The 19,990-nt window shown below is 37.0% G+C and overlaps 1 protein-coding gene across 2 annotated transcripts in view; it reads left to right on the top strand.

Annotated features, from left to right (window-relative positions):
• Positions 1-19,669, top strand: part of STAP1 (signal transducing adaptor family member 1) — an 80,323-nt gene extending 60,654 nt beyond the window's left edge. The window contains exons 6-11 of one of the 2 annotated variants that reach the window (XM_075203408.1): positions 1,459-1,593; positions 6,879-6,945; positions 9,397-9,496; positions 12,549-12,677; positions 15,209-15,266; positions 19,428-19,669. In XM_075203408.1, coding sequence (XP_075059509.1) covers positions 1,459-1,593; positions 6,879-6,945; positions 9,397-9,496; positions 12,549-12,677; positions 15,209-15,234 — 457 coding nt within the window. In that variant the 3' untranslated portion in view covers positions 15,235-15,266; positions 19,428-19,669. The remainder of the gene's footprint in view (positions 1-1,458; positions 1,594-6,878; positions 6,946-9,396; positions 9,497-12,548; positions 12,678-15,208; positions 15,267-19,427) is intronic. The other variant, XM_075203418.1, reaches the window with a different exon arrangement.
• The last annotated feature ends 321 nt before the right edge of the window (positions 19,670-19,990 follow it).

Genomic DNA, 19,990 nt, shown 5'->3' with positions numbered 1-19,990 from the left:
ATTGTATATGTATTTCAAATTGATAGCAACAATTAGGGGCATATTCAATTATCTGCGTTACTCCAAAAGTAACGCGGCTTGCGCACTATTACCGTAATAACGGTAACAGTGCGCATAATTACCGTTATTAAGGTAATAGTGAGCGTAATTACCGTAATACTACTGTTAACACCGTGTTACTTTTGCGAGTAACACGGACAATTGAATATGCCCCTTATAGTCTTTCTTGACACATAATTAACAGGCAATGCCTGAATTCAAAGAATCACACAGGAATATTGTTTCCCCTCCTGCGCTTTAGTGGCTGTAAGCAAATATGTGCTTTTACAAGCGTCTGGACTCTTCAATTGGGAACAATCGTTTTACGATTGAGATCATTATCTAATACCTGGAATAAATGATCTTGAGTTTACAGTTGGAATGATCGTGGTATTGCTTCTCCCTGCTGGTTTTTAGACATCAGATCAGCGCAATTGTTAAGCACTGCTCTTTAATATTGCTAGATCAATTGTACGCTAATATTTCTGCAACATATAATCATCCTTCATGTCCCCCTATGCTTCACTAATTCTTGGGGGCTAACAAGAGAAAATTTCAGCCATTGATCTTCTCGCAGATAAGCCACAAACTGAATATTAATATATTAGGCAGTTTTAAGATTTCATATAGATATTTAAGGTTGAGCTTGAAGCATCCAGCTAAACGCCAACAGTTTGAGACCCAGTTTTTTTAAGGTAAACTTGGCTCTGCATATGTTTGCACTAAATATGTGCTTTGTGATCTCTGCCCAAGGCTTTCCTTTGCATAAAACCAGCTCTCTGGTTGCCACTGCTATCCAGTCAGTGCTTTAAGTTCAAAATTGCACGCCATCAACAGCAGGAGAGTAAGTAATTAAATATATGCTGGGGTAATATCTAATCTCTGAGACACCTGTCGTTCTCCTAGTGGGGGGAAGAGAGGGATTATCTGTCAGGTTAAGAGTGCTTAGGTGCTGTGATAATGACCAGTCCAGATTCTGAACTAACTATTGCTTGTGCGGTTGATAGAGGAAAAGGGTGCAAGCAGAGGACATTTGCCCTCCTGGACCGGCAAAAAATATAAGACTTCTAAGAGACTTCTCTTTACACTACAATTATTGGTCACTGGAAATAGCATCTATGTGGAATATTCATTTTATGTCACTGGCCCAAATCAGCTCTCATGATGTTTCCCATAAAACATCAGGGGAAAAATTGTTACAACCAAGATGATGTAGCTGCTGACTGATCATGATATGTTACTGTGGAGTTTTGTACCATGGACCACTTATCGATGCATGTCCTCTGAGACAATGGTTGCCAATTCTCCCACGGTCTGGGGCAAAAAGTGGATTGGACATAATTACAGTAAACAACAGAAACGTCTCTGTATTAATCTCTGTAATGATTTGTAATATTCTGACTCTTCCATTTTGTAAAGGTGCTTTCACATAGTGTCACGCCAAGAAGCTGCAGCCATGCTCTTGAAGAATGAAAGTCATGGCAATTTAATTCTACGACCAGGCGCAGACTGCAAGAACTATGCTGTATCCATCCTTGAGCCATCTGAGAATAGGTAATACCCAAAGTTCTTAAACTAAGAGTCCTATATGGTGTAAAAGTGCTTACATTTTCTATAAAAAGAGTATAAACTTATCAAGAGGTGTAGTCCCAACAGTTTCAATATGTTTTAAAATGTTAAAGAGCTGCTAATTTGGTGAAGATAATTATATTGATCCCAAAATAATGATTTTTTTACTCAACACATAATTTCAATCTATTTGTACAAAAATTTGGGATCCATTTGTGAAAGGGAAATAACTATTTATCAAAGCCCCTGGTTGAAGAAGGCTATGGCCCGCTGGTAGCCATCACGGGGAGGGGGGGCAACTGTGATGCTTCCCCATGCAAAACTCAAGTCAATTATCAAGGACAGGCTGTCCTCTGATTGTTAACGCCATCTCAGTACGGGGGTGTCCACAGGAAAAAATGCTTTAGTCTTTTTGTTATTTTATTTATCTTTAACTGTAATATTTTTTTTTTAGATAATCAGGAACTGGAAGCCTAAGTCTGGGCTTCCAGTTCCAGTGTCCCGTGCCCTATATGCAGTAATGAAAAATTTTGTTATTGGAGGTGTCTTAATATAAATACCTCTCATACCCCATTCATACTGCACCAAAATCCCGGGTTTTTCCCGGGGCGAGCTCAAACGACCCGGGTCTTGGTGCAGTATGAATGGTACAAGTGAAAAATCCTGGGTCTAAAAACCTGGGTCTTCAACCCGGGATTTATCGAGGGGTAATTCCCGGGTCGGACCCGGGTTGCCTGCACTATGAATGGTGCAACCCGGATCTGCAAAAACCCGGCTTCAAAAACCCGGGATATTGCCAGGGCGGCAGTATGAAAGTGGTATTACTTATTTACTTCACCCAAATTCCATCCTTTTTATTGGTGACCAATTTGCGCAGATTCAGTGTTTGGGCCATATCACAGAGGGCAGTTAAGACTAAATAAAATATTTGTTGCTAGGAAACATATATTTAATTTTTAATATCAACACAAGTATTTTCATCATTACAAACTACTTGGTTATAAAAGTTCCATATTAATTTTCACTGCTCTGTACTAAATGCAATTGAACTACACCAAATACCAGTTCACAGCCTATTCATAGAGAAAATTCCCCAGGCCTTAATTAATAAAAGTAATCACACAGAGTACTTCAATACTGAGAGTAGTAGGATAGTGTACAAGGAGAAATAAACCAGTTGTGAAAGTAAGGGACGAAAAATTTACAAGATAATAAAGTGTAATAGTATTATAGTTTAACCATTTTCACTACCAGACAGATAAAAATTTAAGAGCAAATAATAATGTATATAATAATCTTATTTTAATAATAGCCATAACACATTGATTATTGCCTTTCACCGCAGCTATACTTTATGTCTGTATCAATTGCTGCAGATAACTGACATTTCTGGGCTTTTAATATTAAACTGACTGTAATTTTGCATAGCATAAAACAGTGGTTGGCAAAATGATACTTTTAATTAGAGATGGGCGGGTCCGGTTCTCCGAGAACCGAACCCACCCGAACTTTGGGTATCCGAGTACCGAGCTGAGCAGCTCGGTACTCTCCCGCCCATTCCGAATCCAAATCGAGGCCGAACGTCATTGTGACGTCGTCGGATCTCGGGACTCGGTTCTCGCGATACTTCAACTTTATAAATACACGCCTCCACAGCAATCCATCGCCATTTGACAGAGGGAGAGAGCAGGGTGTAGTCATAGGCTAATTAGAGCAGGGACAGAGAATACCATATTGTTCTTGCAATTGCTCTAACCAAAATCGCTAGTGCAGAGAGGAGGATAGAGGTTTATTATTTTTTCTTCATATTTGGCACTCCCCAGCGCTTTTGGGGTGTCCCCCATAATTGTGCATTAATATTTCTGGCTGTCAAAAGTCATATCTGTCAGCAGTATCTACTCAATAATTTGTAGCACACCTCAGTGTTTTTGGGGTGTCCCCCATAATTGTGCATTAATATTTCTGGCTGTCAAAAGTCATATCTGTCAGCAGTATCTACTCAATAATTTTTAGCACTCCTCAGTGTTTTTGGGGTGTCCTCCCTAATTGTGCATTAATATTTCTGGCTGTCAAAAGTCATATCTGTCAGCAGTATCTACTCAATAATTTTTAGCACTCCTCAGTGTTTTTGGGGTGTCCTCCCTAATTGTGCATTAATATTTCTGGCTGTCAAAAGTCATATCTGTCAGCAGTATCTACTCAATAATTTGTAGCACACCTCAGTGTTTTTGGGGTGTCCCCCATAATTGTGCATTAATATTTCTGGCTGTCAAAAGTCATATCTGTCAGCAGTATCTACTCAATAATTTTTAGCACTCCTCAGTGTTTTTGGGGTGTCCTCCCTAATTGTGCATTAATATTTCTGGCTGTCAAAAGTCATATCTGTCAGCAGTATCTACTCAATAATTTTTAGCACTCCTCAGTGTTTTTGGGGTGTCCTCCCTAATTGTGCATTAATATTTCTGGCTGTCAAAAGTCATATCTGTCAGCAGTATCTACCAAATAATTTTTAGCACTCCCCAGTGGTTTGCGCTCAGAATGGATTCAAAGCAGTCCACATATGATCTGAATGAGCAACCAGGTTCTGTCACAAGTCCTGATGTTAGTGTTCCCAGTACGTCATCTGGCCAAGGCGATGTCAAACAACAGAGTGTTTCCAAATTAGTGCAAAAAACAAAACCCCCAAAAAAATTTACTGTATTGAAGCGAAAAAGAAGTGTAACTGAGCAAAAGTTAAGTGACGATAAAAAAAAAATTGCAAGCATGCCATTCTACACACGCAGTGGCAAAGAGAGAATGAGGCCTTCACCTTTGGCTATTAGTGGCAGATCCCAAAAAGTTACCCAGCCTACAATTGGTGCACAACTACTGTTACGCGTCAAAGCCGAGCTGCAAGATAACAGTGAGGCATTACAGGAGAATATTTGCTCTGATTCACAAATGACAACAATCCCTGTGGAGAGTCCATCCAACAGTGGGATGTCTAATCGTGAGCATTCTGCTGATGTGTGCCTTAATAGCCCGAGTGTAGCCGGTGATACCCAAATTGAGGATGCCACTTTGGAATTAGAAGAGGATGAGGGGGAGATTTGTGTAGGCGACGAGGGCGCTAATGATGATGTTGATGATTATGATGCAGACAGATACCAAATTGCCTTTCTCAATTTCTATTTATATTCTAGATTATATAACGGCTGAATAGTTTTCTATTTTACTCCTAGTGGAGAGAGGATCTGATGCAGACAGATACCAAACTGCCTTTGTCTATTTCAATTTATATTGTACAGTATATAACGGCTGAATTTATTAGTATTTTATACAAGTGGAGGGGGGCCTAGAGAGACAGAAACCAAACTGGCTTTCTCCATGTCAATTAATATTGTACAGTCTATAATGGCTGAATTTTTTGTTTTTTAAAAAAAGTGGAGGGGGGCCTATAGAGACAGAAAGCAAACTGTCTTTTTCCATTTCTTTACATATTTAACTATAAGTGTAGGGTGTAATATACATCCAAAGACGATGGCTGCATTGCCAATATGCAAAGATGGAGAGGAAGACAATCTGTTTTGTGTGTAGAATAAATGAAGGCCTACCAACGAAGAATTAAACAGTTTTTTTGGATGATTTATTACCTCAACAATTAGATTACTTGTCTCTAAAACAGTTGGAGCACTAAATTGGGTTATTTTAGGCACAAAAACATGGATTTTCCAACAAAATAGCAAAACAAAACCAAACAAAACCAAAACCAAAACCAAAACACGCAATGGCGGTTTTGCAAAACCAAAACCAAAACCAAAACACGACGGTAATCCAGATCCAAAACCGAATCCAAAACCAAAACACGGGGGTCAGTGACCATCTCTACTTTTAATGGACCTCACAATTGGCCTTTCTTCCCACAAGGAGGCTGCACAATGCCTCAACAGAGCAGCAGCATGACGTGTTTATCATCTAATCACATACTAAGTAACCACAGACTGTGTGAATGTACTGCACACAGTGGAGGTCAATTTATGTAATGCACTGCAAAAGAATTTGTTTCTAGATGTTCAGACCAGTGCACACCAAAGTGCACATCTGCACACATTCTATAAGTGCTCCTGGGTATGTGGAAAAACGTATACGCCACATCAAAGTCCAACCTCTTACCATTAGAATTACCTCTCATTAAATTGAATGATTAGTTGTTCTCCTAAAATACTGCTTAGTTCAGCCTCATTTATGGCTTAAATGAATCATGAAAATGAGGAGACATCAGGTTTTTATGTCACTTTTATGTGTGTATAGCTGTTTATTACATTACTCGGAGAGCATGAACATTTTTCTGCAGTTTAAAAATAGCCATGTGCCCCTCTGCACAGCAAGATGCACCCTCTCTACCTCTTTAACTCATTTCAATAAAGATGCAAAATGAAATCTCTTTTTCCACTGCTCCGCAGAAAAAAGACGCACCAATGCACCTACTCTGTACTTAGCAAGGGTCGCCTTCACTCCACCCACCTCCTCCCATTTCAGCCTGTGCAAACTTCTGCTCCTCTAGAAATGCCGCCATCTTTCTCCACTGCCCTATGCCCTTGAGGCACACAGAGGGACTAAAGCTGATTACACTGGAGGTTACTGCAAACATATGTTTTGTTTGTGCACTTCATAGAATGCCAGAAGAATCATAAAAACACTTAAGTGTTTTGACCTCTTTTATTGCTTTTTTTTATATGCAGGATATGTGTACAATTTTTAAATCACCACTGATTCAATAAAAATACAATTTGACCGGAGAAAAGAGTCACATACTGGGCGGAGGAATGCCCCTTTTATCAGTTTATTAAATCGTATTTCCACTTTTGGGAAACTTGCTGAATTCAAAACCTTTATGCCCCAATAAACACTTTATTCACTGTAAATATTCACATTACAGCTGCAAACGTTTTCTGGTAGAATATTATTATTACATTTTATTTATAAAATACCAACAAATCGAACAGCGTTTTAAAGGATTATTTATTAACAGACAAAAGAAACCAGAACACTGATTAATCCCTGCCTGTGCTCATTTAGCATTATGTATATTTTATATGTGTTTGGTTTAAGTGGTTGACATGGCACCTACTCTGCTATTTTTGTCATCATATTATGTAAAAGAAATAAAAATCAATGTAGACAATATAGGTAGAACTTTAAGTGTATAACATTAATTAAAATAATGTATCAAAAATCATTATAGATCAGATCATGGATGTCGACTGATTATGTTTTTTTCCCCTTTGCAGGCCTCATGTCAAACATTACAAGATAATTAAAACACACACTGGCTTCACCATTGAACTAGACAGGCCTGTATGTTTTGTTGTTTCTTTTTAATAATACCTGATGCATATTGTATCTCCATATACTTGTATAACAGGATTGTATAGCAATATATAGCAGTCCTAGACCCCTATGCAAAATGATCGTTGGTAGCTATTTCCAACAGCATATTCCACAGCAAAAATTGTTTCTCATTGCCAGGGCCTGCAACACATTATACAGTCATAGAAAGAAAGCGTTAAAAGTAACAATACATACATACTACACAACCATGACCACATTTTGCAGAGCTCTAGAAGCAGCACACTTTACTCAACCCCATTAACGCTACATATCACTGTTCCAGTGTTGCCAGGAACCATGTTCAGCTGTGAAATGATGACAGCTACTACCACAGCTGCCATTGGTTGTTTCATTCAGCTCCAACTGAAGTTCACTGAAGAGAAGGAAAGCAAGATATATTCGCTGCTGCCCATTTTATGGTTAAATACTGTAATTGGATGCATGAGGCAGTCAAGGGGAGAAGGCTGCTGGAGGACAAAAGGAAATGCAGGAGCCTGGCTGAAGTATAGTGGTCACAGACTTGTGAACTCCTGTTTCAAAGATGGATTTCTACTCTATCAACCTAATTGCTTGACCAAGGAAATTGTAAGATTTCCTGGGTCAAAATATATAGACATACATAAAATGTAGCATGCTTGTCTTTACCCTACTGCCATAACATTAAATACTTACTGTAGCTCTAAAATTATGCTGTTCTTGATCTCACCCCAAACTGCACCCTCTCCTTCAAATTCTGAAAATGCAAGTTTTTACTTTAGAAATACATTTCCAGTAGTTTCCTTGTATGTGTTGAACACTGATGCAATCTTAGCCCTGAGCCCACTATTACCCCTTTCAAAAATAACAAACAATCCTACAGTAATGGCATATGCCAAAAATAAGAGTTTTACTCAGTGTATGTCCTGACAGTTTTACCCTGTTGCCTTCATATTTGGTGTTCCAAGTGCGCACTCTCAATGTTCTTGATTGTACCACCAGTACTCAGTTATCCCTATCACCAAATGAGAAGAAGAATTCTATAACAACATTATTCTTGCTGTGACTGCAAACATAAATATTTCACTGGTTTTGATGGCTAAATAATAGAAGCATTGGGTACACATACACATTTAAAGTGTTCTACTTTAAATGTATATGTGTACACAAAGCTTCAATTAGTTAAATTGTAACCTGCAGAATCTGGAAGTGTCGGGAATTAAAGGGACAGCAATAGAGGAACAGAATAGGGAAATGAAGATAAAGAACATTAAGATTACTTTTACAGTTGGAAAAAAAAATCACAGTATTACCAGTCTGATAATTGTAGTCATTTTTATCTGTGGTAAACTGACTTTACAATCCATAGTGTAAGTGTCAGAGAAATTCAGATATTATAAATCTTAGCAGCTAATGATTTTTCATTCGAAAGACTGTTCTCATTTTGATCAATATACTCCCAGATCAGCCAGCACACTTCTGTCAGTCAGTAAAAAAACCTGTGGTCTTTATTTATCAAAGGGCGTAAAGCCCTATTGCCAATAAAATGAGTTTTGGCAGACATAGGGCTTTTTTTTTCTTTTGCCTTATACATCATAGGGGTTACCATAAGCGATAATATTGTTATTGCTGGAGGTAATCCTTTTAGCGGTCAGTTTTGCCTACTTGAAGCTTTCAGTTCTGTGCATGTCCCTGGCCCCCGTGCAAGCTTATTGGTCTGGATATTTTGTGCTGTAGCATCTGAGAATCGCTTGGGAGCGCTGCTACAATTCATCATCATCAGCTGTTTATATAGTGCCACTAATTCCGTAGCGCTGTACTGAGAACTCACATCAGTCCCTGCACCATTGGAGCTTACAGTCTAAATTCCCTAACACAAACACTGAGGTCAATTTGATAGCAGCCAATTAACCTACTAGTATGATTCTGGAGTGTGGGAGGAAACCCACGCAAACACGGGGAGAGCATACAAACTCCACACAGATAAGGCCATGGTCGGGAATTGAACTCATGACCAAAGTGATCTGAGGCAGAAGTGCTAACCACTAAGCCACCGCGCTGCCCAATTTTCACTAGACACCAGGGAAAGCATTTTTAATTCTACTTTTAGCTTTAGTATAGATATATATATTTTTTTTTACATATTATTAAACACGGAATATAATTTATAAAGTGCCTTGTGCCGAACTTTACATTAATATATGGGCAGGAGAGGGGGAACATTGATGTGATTATTTGACCAGAATAGTTATTAACTATACTGAAGTGGCTGGGGCTAGTATTTCAGAGGCCTAGTTAGTCTTATCTTCCGTACACTTGCGCATTGTGGAGTTTAATGTTAAGCTGTGATTTTTTTTCCATACAAGTCATATTTTATTTTGCCCTTTTGCATTTGATAAATTAATTATGTTTATAATATTGTTGTTTTTGTTTGCTACCAAGGTCAAACTGAAAACCCTTGATGAAGTTGTGAATCATTTTATTAATGAAACAAGAGGGAAACTGAAGCCATTCATTACTAACATATATGACACACATATTGGTATGAATTTATTTATTTCCTAAAAATGGAATTTTTTGGTATAGTTCAATATTTACTTATAAGGAAACTAGCAGTGGCTTAGCTAAATATATCATTGCAAAATATAAACCAGCTCTTTCAAATTTGATTGATGTCAGGGGAGCTTTTAGGAAGGGAATCATTGACTACTCTCTACATTTAACTGGGAAGAGCTGTACCAAATATTTAATACGATATGATATATATCTGATTCTCGAATCCCAAAATATAGGTAAGGGGCTACATTATCATGTGGGCGGAACAGGGTGGAATTAATGCAGGTCAGGACATTGTTTGGGCTGATCAGGCAGGATTTATTTTGTCTCAGTTTTGTATCCATTCCAATGTGCCTGGTGCATCTAGGGATCACTACCAGTAGTCATAGATCTGGTCATAATTGCTACAGTAAGTTTTTAGGCCACTGGGCGTTACATCCATATGTTATGCATCATACAAAAAAAATGGGCCAAAAAGTCGGAACTAGTGAGCTGTGGACCCCGGTGCAGAGAAGTGGGGAGGAGGGAATCAGGCTCCACAGCTCGTTAGTTCCTCATGCATCAGACCCCATTATCTCCATTGGTTCCGATGCACCACACCTGCTGCAACAATGGTAGTTCCGCCGCAGGTGCCAACCATGAATACATCCAATAGCATGCATCTTCATAGAAGAAAAAATTAGCACCAGAAAAGTTCAGAAGATAACTTGGTGACATAATGTTGTGTGTCACAATATGCTGTCCTAGAATTAGATTGTGTTAGTAGACTAGAAAAGGCTACACATAATATAGCTCCTGTCTTTTGGGTGTCTTTTTTTTTCACTAGGAATATTAGATTGTGCTTTCGTAAAAGATAAACAGTCTGTTTTATTAAAAACTACTTGCAGTAACCGGGTTTAAATCTTCAAGTTATTACATTAACAATGAGTTGGATGTAACGGTCAACATTTTAAAAAAAAATTAGCAGATAAGATGTCATCCAAATCCATCCAGTGGAAGGCCCAGAACAGGCTCCTTGTGTCAAAGTTCTGCTCAGCCTATACCAACGGGAGGTGCAAATGGGATCCTAACCCCCCCCCCCCTGAAACCTGACCAGGATCCAACTGGACCACTTCACGTTGCAGTCGGTGCAAGGGTATCTGAATGCATAACCGGACAGACGAGCACCAATGATTTTTTATATATAAGATGAAAAAGTTCTGCAAGCAACTATAAAGAAAAGTAACAATATATATTAGACATTATTGTTGCTGTGCTGCAGAATTAAACTTGCCAATTCCTTAACAAAGAAAAAAAGCATACTTCTGCTTTTTGCCATAGGCTAATTGTAAATCATTGTAGTGGATCATGTGACCAAAAAAAAACTATATTAGTTCTACTTATGTTTAATGCATTTCATATCAATATATTTATTACACTATAGGAAAGTTTATTTAAATGTAATTGTCTAAAGTTTGATTCCCTGCCCCCATGTTCCTTGTCATTAGCTCAGGAAGAAAAGTAGTAATGAAATAGAAGAAATGTAGAAATGCAATAGAAGGTTGTCTCCTGACTGGCATGATGTATATTGAGAGTGTTAAATAAATACCAGTACAGTTAAATAGAATATATTACGTGAACAGTGCTTTGTTCCACAAATACTTAACATTTTTAAACAATTGCCTGAAGGAAAGACCTTCATTTCAAGAACACTTGCAACGTGTATGGAATAGGTCAATCAATAGTATAATTTATGTATAACTTATATTTTCTATTGATCCTGCATTTATGGTGAGACACGTTCATTATCAGACTCTGCAGATCACAGAACTACATTAATATGGTTTTCTATTAACAATATTGCTTTCAATGTATGTGATTCATTCAGTGAATAATTACATGGTAACTAGTAGTATCTTTTGACAATGCTTGAATTCATTTATTTTTTAATAGTTTGTGTGGTATTTTTTTGTTGTATTGGTTACGAAACCTTCTTATTCATGTTATTTTGTTAATTTGGATTATTGTTTGATATTGGAAAGCTGAGCTCCATGATACATAGTGCATGCTGTTGGAGCAGTGGCTTATTGCACAGAACTGTGAATATTGTTGGTATATTAGTTATTTATGTAAAGTGGTTGATAATTATTTGTGGGGTATTTGTGTAATTTCTGCAAGATGATGGTGAATTCAGTCATCATAATAAGATATGTAGTTATTGTTTCTGTAATACTATTTGAGATATCGCTGCAACTGATTTGTTGATCTGTTACGGAAAAGTTCATCCTGTTTTGCTCTGTGTACCCATGTTTTTTGTAATATAATATCACTTCTACTTTGCTATAAAAAAAAACAAAGACCCTAAATGTTTTCAAAATTCTGATCTTCAGAACCATATTTTACTGACATTCCATACTTAATATATTCAACAATATGACTTTAGCATTTTGATTCATTCAAGTTTTGATCTCTATTCCACAGTGAAGCCATTGTGCTACTTTTGTCTCACCACAAAAAGTTAATCTTTAATTTATTTCCAACAGCTCTGCAAAATGCAATTTCATGAATCACTTACTATTAAGTTGACCATACTCATTATGCTAGAGTTGTTACCTAATATAATTAACCAATAGTCCCATAGAAAACATAAAGATGTTTTTCCATTTTACTGCTATATTGAGTCACATATTTCCGAGCTTATTTGGCCCACTGATTATCAAGAAATGAAAATTAAGAGCTACTATTATACTACTATATTCTAATCATGATTAAGTGCAATAAACATGTAAAATTTAAACACACTTGCAATAGTTCTAATAGCTATTTCAATTAACTTATTTAAATTTACCAAGTAAACATCATAGCAGGACTATGTTACCTTGGTGTATACATCCATTGGTCTCCTATTCTTACTCAGAATCCACATGTGTTGTTGAATTAAATGAAGTTATTACATGTGAAACGGGGCACAGTGTTTGGTTGTAATCTATCCTCAGGGGCACAGATAAATACATTCAGGTACCTGCTATCACACAGTCCCCTTTGCCCTTCCCTTTCAGATTACTCTGTAGGAGAAACTGAAGCCCAGAAGAAATCTGTTCAATCCAACACAAGAAAAATAGTGAATCAATTGTCACTAGACAATAATATACCAGTGCAGCATGGAAAGGAGAATGCCTATATGAATGGTGATCATTTGCTTTATTTATTTTGTTAAACATTAAATGAGTGAGAATAATTAAGTTAAGACCTTTGCAATAAATATCAGGTGTTTTACAGAAAAATAGTAGGAGAGTTTACCCAATGTATAATATTTTTTTTCCCCCTAAAAAGATAGTAAAGCATACTAGCTTGCTTTATTATTTTTACCTTATGTGTACCCCCTTACAAAATCCCATCCGTGTTTGCATTTTACACAATATTGATTTTGATTAAAAGGCGTGACGAGGTCATAGGGAGTCTAATTCCTTCTTTCTCCTACATAATTTTGTCCATATAAGCCCCATAGATTTTTAAAATGAGATGTTTGCATATTTATCTCAATAATACTCAGACTATATATACTTGTATATACCCACACACATAGTAACACATTGAATCCATTCACAATTAATAGAGTCTTTTTTTCCAGCTAGTGCAAACATGACTCATCATCCTTGATTTACCAGTGGGATTGCAAGTTTGACAATCACTGGTGATTCCAAACTTAAAAATCTAGCAACATTTAACAAAATGAAAGACCTTGAAATACCTTTAAATATGTTGTATTTCAGACTGTATTGTTTTGTCGGAAATTACATTTTAAAATTAGTTATTTTTAAATTTACTGTACTCACAGACATACACATTTAGATAGGGCTGCAGGGCTTAATTTGAACATCTGGTACAATTAAGAATACAGTTAAATACAAAAATAATTTAATGATAAAGCAAGACATCAATGTCCCAGGCACCTGCAAGCACTTCCTAACTGTGAGTACCTGAACACTTGGGACTCTGGTGTGTATACATGGTGCTTCTCTGTTATACTAATCACGTTGGGGATTTGTTATGTTCTGATAAACAACTAACTCTGGGGCTTTGCTGTGTACCCTAATCATTACTAAGCTTTGTTTGTTCGGCTATACTGTTTACTGTGGGAATTTACGGTGTCTACTAGTTGTGTCGGATTTGCTGGTTGTACTAATTACTATGTTTTGTAATGTGCACCATCCACTGCTGTATGTATTTTCCACCAGTATGGGAGCTATATTATATATATGGTCCTCTGCGTTGTATACTAGTCAGCAGTAAGGTGTCCTTTTTGCATGCTTGTCACCAAAAATAGCTTTTCTTTGGATTAGCTGATTTGATGAGTGTAATGTGCTGGCCACTGACTTGGTTTTCTATACATTGAGTTTGTGTAATAAAATGCAGATACTGATAACCAAAAGGAATAATTGTACATTGGGATTCATCATCTAATTAATGCATCCAAGAAGCATGCCAGTACAAAGTTCAGCAGTTGTCAAAGTTTGGGGTGAGCCTCCCTGGGAAGGAGGAGTAGAATGGTAACCGTGGGTGGGGGTGTCAAGCAGACACCCAGACCCACAGTAGTGGTAGAAGATTCCTACCACATTGCTTTACCCATAGGGTAGAATGGCTAATCAGATGGCATTAGCCAATGGGCTCAAGCTCTGAAAAAGCTAAGCATTTTGGAGCTTCTTAAATAGCTCCAGACCACAGTCTCCATTAAAATTGATAGAGACTGCGGATTAATGCCATACTTAGCCTAATGCATGATATATCTATGATTTTTCCTGCATTAAGCTTTTGTTACACAGCTATGTAACTTATAAATGTCTAAACCATGCAAAAACAGTAATTTAGGCAGTGTTCATGCATTAATAAATAGGTCTTTTTAAAGAAATTACATATAGTAAAATTTCAAGTGTGCTAATTATAGAAGTGCACATTATAATACAAAACCTTACCTTAATGCTATATCAAGACTTTAGTGGTGTCAGTTATATTCTGAAACCAATATTGTAAAATAAGAAATCTTAAATTATAGCATACATAACATTTTTGAACAAGCAATATTTTTGTTCCCCTAAGTGTGGTTGCATTGATTAATATAAAATAGAAATCTGGTGGCTTGTTCGCTTTTACTCTTAAAGCAGCAATCCCAAGGGGGGGGGGGGGGGGAAGCACTGTTGCAAGCTATAAGAAGAATGCTGGCATTTACCAATTTCCTTGGTTTGCTTCTTCAAGATGCTATTAATGTTTTATAATTCTGCACAGTGTCATGAACTATTCACATAGAACATGACATAGTGAGCAGAGTCTTTGAAATGCCCATCTGAGCTCTTTGTGCCGTAAACTTAAAATTAATTAAAATTACCCCCTTTCTCCATTATCCTCTGCCTTCATGGCATGCAGTGAGACTGTGTGTAACTTGCAGCCTTATATTTTGCAACCTCCAGAAAAAATTGGATAAAGGAGATGATGATTTGAAGGACAGCTAAGAAAAATGAGAAAAGTCAGATGCATACTAAAAAAATAAAAATAAACCCCCCCCCCCAAAAAAAAAAAACCTATTGTGGGATTGCTGTTTCCAGTCTAGATGATCCCTTAACAGCCAACTAACATGCTGGAATTCACTTAACCCTCTAGAACACGATATGAATAAAAGGCAACCGTTTCAACGGCAGTTTTTAATTCTGTCTCTTCTCATTAGTATTTCCAGGAAAGAAGAAATCATAACAAAACACAGAGATGAGAGAAATGTGTAACTGGTAAGTATTTTCTAAACATACATCATCCATTTTTTTAAATAAAGATGCAAACAAAGTGGTTATTTCCTAAAGTTAATCAAAACAATGGTGGTTATTTAAACAAGGTTATCCTCACATCTGAGTGTGCTTTATTTTATCTGTCTGGTACATATAGCATATAGCAGCTATAGCACTGTGCAACACTTTCAAAATGTGTAATATGAAAGTAGTGGACTGGGCCGATTTAGTGAGTACATCAGACAGATGGAGAGATGTGACTTGTTAAAACTGTACATAAAATGCATAGACTTTTTATCCAACATTGTACATGTTATTTGTAAACATACTTTGAAAGTGAATATTTTTACTTACCTATCCTTACGAAGGCATAACATAAGCTTAAACGCCTTGCACTGGAATGTGGTAGGAGTTCGATTCCCGACCATGGCCTTATCTGTGTGGAGTTTGTATGTTCTCCCCGTGTTTGCGTGGGTTTCCTCCAGGTGCTCCGATTTCCACCCACACTCCGGAAACATAATGGTAGGGTAATTGGCTGCTATCAAATTGACCCTAGTCTGTGTTAGGGAATTTAGACTGTAAGCTCCAATGAGGCAGGGACTGATGTGAGTGCGTTCTCTGTACAGCGCTGCAGAATTAGTGGCGCTATATAAATAAAATGAAGATGATGATGTCGACAACAGATGATTTAGACCCACCATGTTACCACTCCCTTAGCTTTAATTTCATAGCAACAGACAGTAATCAATGGCAATGCCATTTGCTTTGGGTGAAAATATAGTGCTGCCTTTGGTCTCAAGGAAACAAAAATTGGGTCATTAGAAATCTTAACTTTCCTTATTGTCCCTAGGCAGCACATATCATTGCAATACTTTCAGCTAGTAAAGGGGAGGTGTTCTTCAAGTTATCTGCAGGTATTCCAGGTCTAGCTTGTATAGGTGAGTGAAAGCATGTTTAGATGATCTGGTGGTTTCGAATTTATCTATGGCTGTGTATGGTTCTGGGCTACCACTAGAAGTTCAAAGTGATCTTCTTTGAGATCTTTTAATATGATATTCAAATCCCATTTCAAATTTAAGATCTTACTCAGATAACTTACTGTTGTGCTAATATTCAACAGTATTTTTACTGGTCTGTGTGGAAGATGCCATTTTAAATTCCTCAAAAGCATCCCCATTGGTGATCTTAACTTGTGTACTTGAGACAATTTTCCTTTTGTCTATGTATTTTTAGCTTGAGCACCCCATTCATTCTGTGAAGGATCGTTTGTTGCAGTCATCCAGAATCATTCTTGGATTATCCTCCTTGTTGTAATGGTGTCTTCAACCACTTCGGAGCTAGATTGATATTTGCCAAAATGAAATCCGATTGTCTAATATGTCTAGCTCTCTGTTCAAACTATTCAGCAGATTTGTCTGAAGAATTCTCATAAAAGCGTTTTCTCAAAGGATTACCTGTATAGGGGATATCATGTATCCTAGGATCATTACATATTGAAATGAAGAGAGAGGGTGATCGATGATTGCTCTGACTGTTGTGCTGTCTAAAGACTTTTTGCCTTTCTGGTGGTATTGTGTCATATTGACTGAACCCTAGGACCCCAGGAATTTTAATTGCCAAGTTGACTGCAGATTGTACACTTTTATTTTTATAATTAACCCAATATCCTGGAGAAGGCTAAATGTTCTGTTTTTGTGCACACAAAGCAGATCTAAATCTGCCTTTATCAGCCAATTGTCTATGTCGATGTAGTAAACCATGTAGATAACTTCCTGTCTTAGAAATGTTACCAGTATGGTGAAAAACAGCTCTGGCAGTTCATTTAGTAATTACGTAAACTGAAGGTGAATAACTTTTCAATGAGGACTGGTACTGAATAGTTTTCTGTTATATGCAGGCACTTTTAAATCAAGCATTACCATTATTGGAATATCTTGAAGTATATTTGTTAACAATTTTATTGTGTCTATTTTAAAAAGACCGTCTTTTGAAGTTGTTGGTTTAAAAACCTCATATATTGTATGCCTCAATTTTCATGTTGGATTTTGGGTACAAACCCTTGGAATAGATGTCGTTGACATAAAATATAATTGTTGCAATCCTAGGGGGTAGTGTGTGTAGGGTCTCAAATATTTGAGAGGAGAAACTGCACTGAACCATCAAATAAGGACTAGAATTGATTGGGCCAATGGTCAGAGACTGTGTGCTTATATGTAGTTTATTTATCCTCCAGCAAGGCAAAAGTACAGAGTCATTCTATTGAAGTCTTCAATACAGTGACACAACATTCTAATGGTTTGCATCAGAGTGTATCTTTGGATACAGGGTCATTGGTTTTGTGGTTGCCCAATAACTACATATGCTTACACAAGTTTGGTTAATTGGGATCATTTCTGCCATTAGCCGTCATTGACACAGGTTTTTTTTGCCAGTCCTTTAATGTCCTCACCCCATTCACTGTGCACAGATCAAGCACTTAATTACCGTGCCATGTCCTATGGAATGGACAACAAAAACTATTCTGAAACATAACAGAAACAGCCAAATCCATATAGGTGGTTGGACATACACCAGAAAACCCAGTACGTAATGTATTTTCTGCATTTACAATATTATACACAAGGTGCACTGCACAGTCAATAGACAACAGATAGATCTTTGTTTTCAAACCATTTCCCCAACCTGTCCCCAATGTGACACCAAACAACATTTTCAATTTACCTCCTTTTTTCTCTCGTCTTCTTTATTCTTTCTTTTCTGTGTCTACTAACTTGTCCCTCCCTTTTTGTTTCCTTATATGGTGCCTTTGCCAAAGTTGGCAATGGGAAAACTATATTTTTATTTCCTTGTATGTATCATATTGTAAATTATTTATAAAATATATTGAAATAAAAATATGGAATTCTTACCTTGCAGGTCAATTGTATATTTGTTTTCCTTGAAAACAAACAAACAAAACCTATCTGCAGTTGACTTAAAAGAAAACATACTCTAATAGGCAAGACAGAGATAAACAAGTTAACTGCCATTCCAGGATAGAGGTAAACTAGAAGAAAAGTGTCCTACAATAATGAAGGGAGTGGTGGATGAACAATTTCATGCCAAGAGTGCAACAAAACAGGCTCTCAAATTACATTGTGTCACCTATACAGGTTGTCTTGACATTCATGCCACTGTTTGTTAACTTAAGCGATTATATAATGAAAAGATTTTTTAAATCTTTTTAGCCATTGTTAATTTAGTTTGTTTAATTCAGTTAACATTAATCAGGCGGCTGTCGGTTTCACAAATCCTTACAGTCTGTAATGAGAAGAGAGGTCAGTGCTAAGACTTGTAACATTTGCTGGCATAAAATAGACTGCACAGTGTCAGCCAACAAAATGGAAGTAAAAGCAGGGAGCTCGATAATAAAAATATGATGGCTCTTTGATGCTTCAATGCTCTGTGTATGCAGTGTGACATGACAGTGCTGACCACATACCCAGTGCACTAAACATCTATAAAAGCATTGGAATTCTTCATTACACAGTGAACAGGAGAGGTGTGATGGCACTGGAACGAATTGTTCAGCTGCCTGCTCTTTATTCGGGGCACTGAGTATGCAGTTAAACCACACAGTACACTGGTAAGTCCACAAGCATATAACACACTAGTAAACCACAGAGAACATGCACATGCAAAAAAAGCTATTAAATGCTTGTTTGTCCTGTGCAATGAGATGCCACTCATGAAATTATAGGACGACATTTTTGCCCCTGGGTAACTCCCAAATTTGCAGTAAAGGAGCTCTGCCCTCATATGCCCAAGAGCTTGGTGAATAAAAAACCCAAAGACCACACCCATATACAGGTTTTGTATTTACACTTCTTTGCATAAGTGTGATAATAAGCATACCCCTTGTTGTGAAACCCCCCCCCCCAAACCATACATTAAATGCAATTTATTAGCAAGTATTTAACCTCTGGGCCTGCATTACTTGCACAATTATAGTACATGTAGCATGGTTTGCCATGTATAAACACACTAAGCTACTGGTCTCAATGGTTTGTATATGAAATATATATGGAATCACTGTGAGTTATTGAGAGCATTCACGTTCAACAATACTCTTAAGAAAATCTGTTTGGGAACAATGAAATAAAAATGTGTCTGTTTGTGTTATAGAATTCATCTCTATGGACCAAGACTTTTGGATAATATAATATTGAAAGAAATAAGGAAGCATTTGTACACACCTGAACCAACTGAACCTTCTTCTACAGACCAAAAACCGACTTTGACTGAGAATGGCAAAAAAGCAAACAAAAAAGTGACTAGCCCCTGTCAGCAACATTTACTTATCCTATCCGTCAATCTCATGCTTTAAATAAACTTTTACCTTAGACTCAAGAGCCACAAGCACCAAATATTTTGTCTATGACTGTTGTATGGGACTATCCAACAATAGCTGCAATTGTAATAATAATTGTAACATGCAAAACAGAAATGTTACTCACCAACAGTCCACTAGCCTCCCCTTCTTTACTACCTGTATTCTAGGATAAAATGGGAAAAGGTGTATATAGTTATGGACAATGTGATACGCAATTAAAGAGTTCATATTATATAATGCACTGTATAAGTCATATAAAATAGTAGTTCTACTATACAGTTGTCAATATAAATAAAATAAAAATATAATGAGAGTGTAAGAAGTGGGACAGTGCTGTTATTTAATAGTAAATATG

Source organism: Mixophyes fleayi, chromosome 1 (assembly GCF_038048845.1).
Source record: "Mixophyes fleayi isolate aMixFle1 chromosome 1, aMixFle1.hap1, whole genome shotgun sequence".
Lineage (NCBI taxonomy): Eukaryota > Metazoa > Chordata > Amphibia > Anura > Limnodynastidae > Mixophyes > Mixophyes fleayi.
This window is presented reverse-complemented; position numbering and strand designations above follow the sequence as displayed.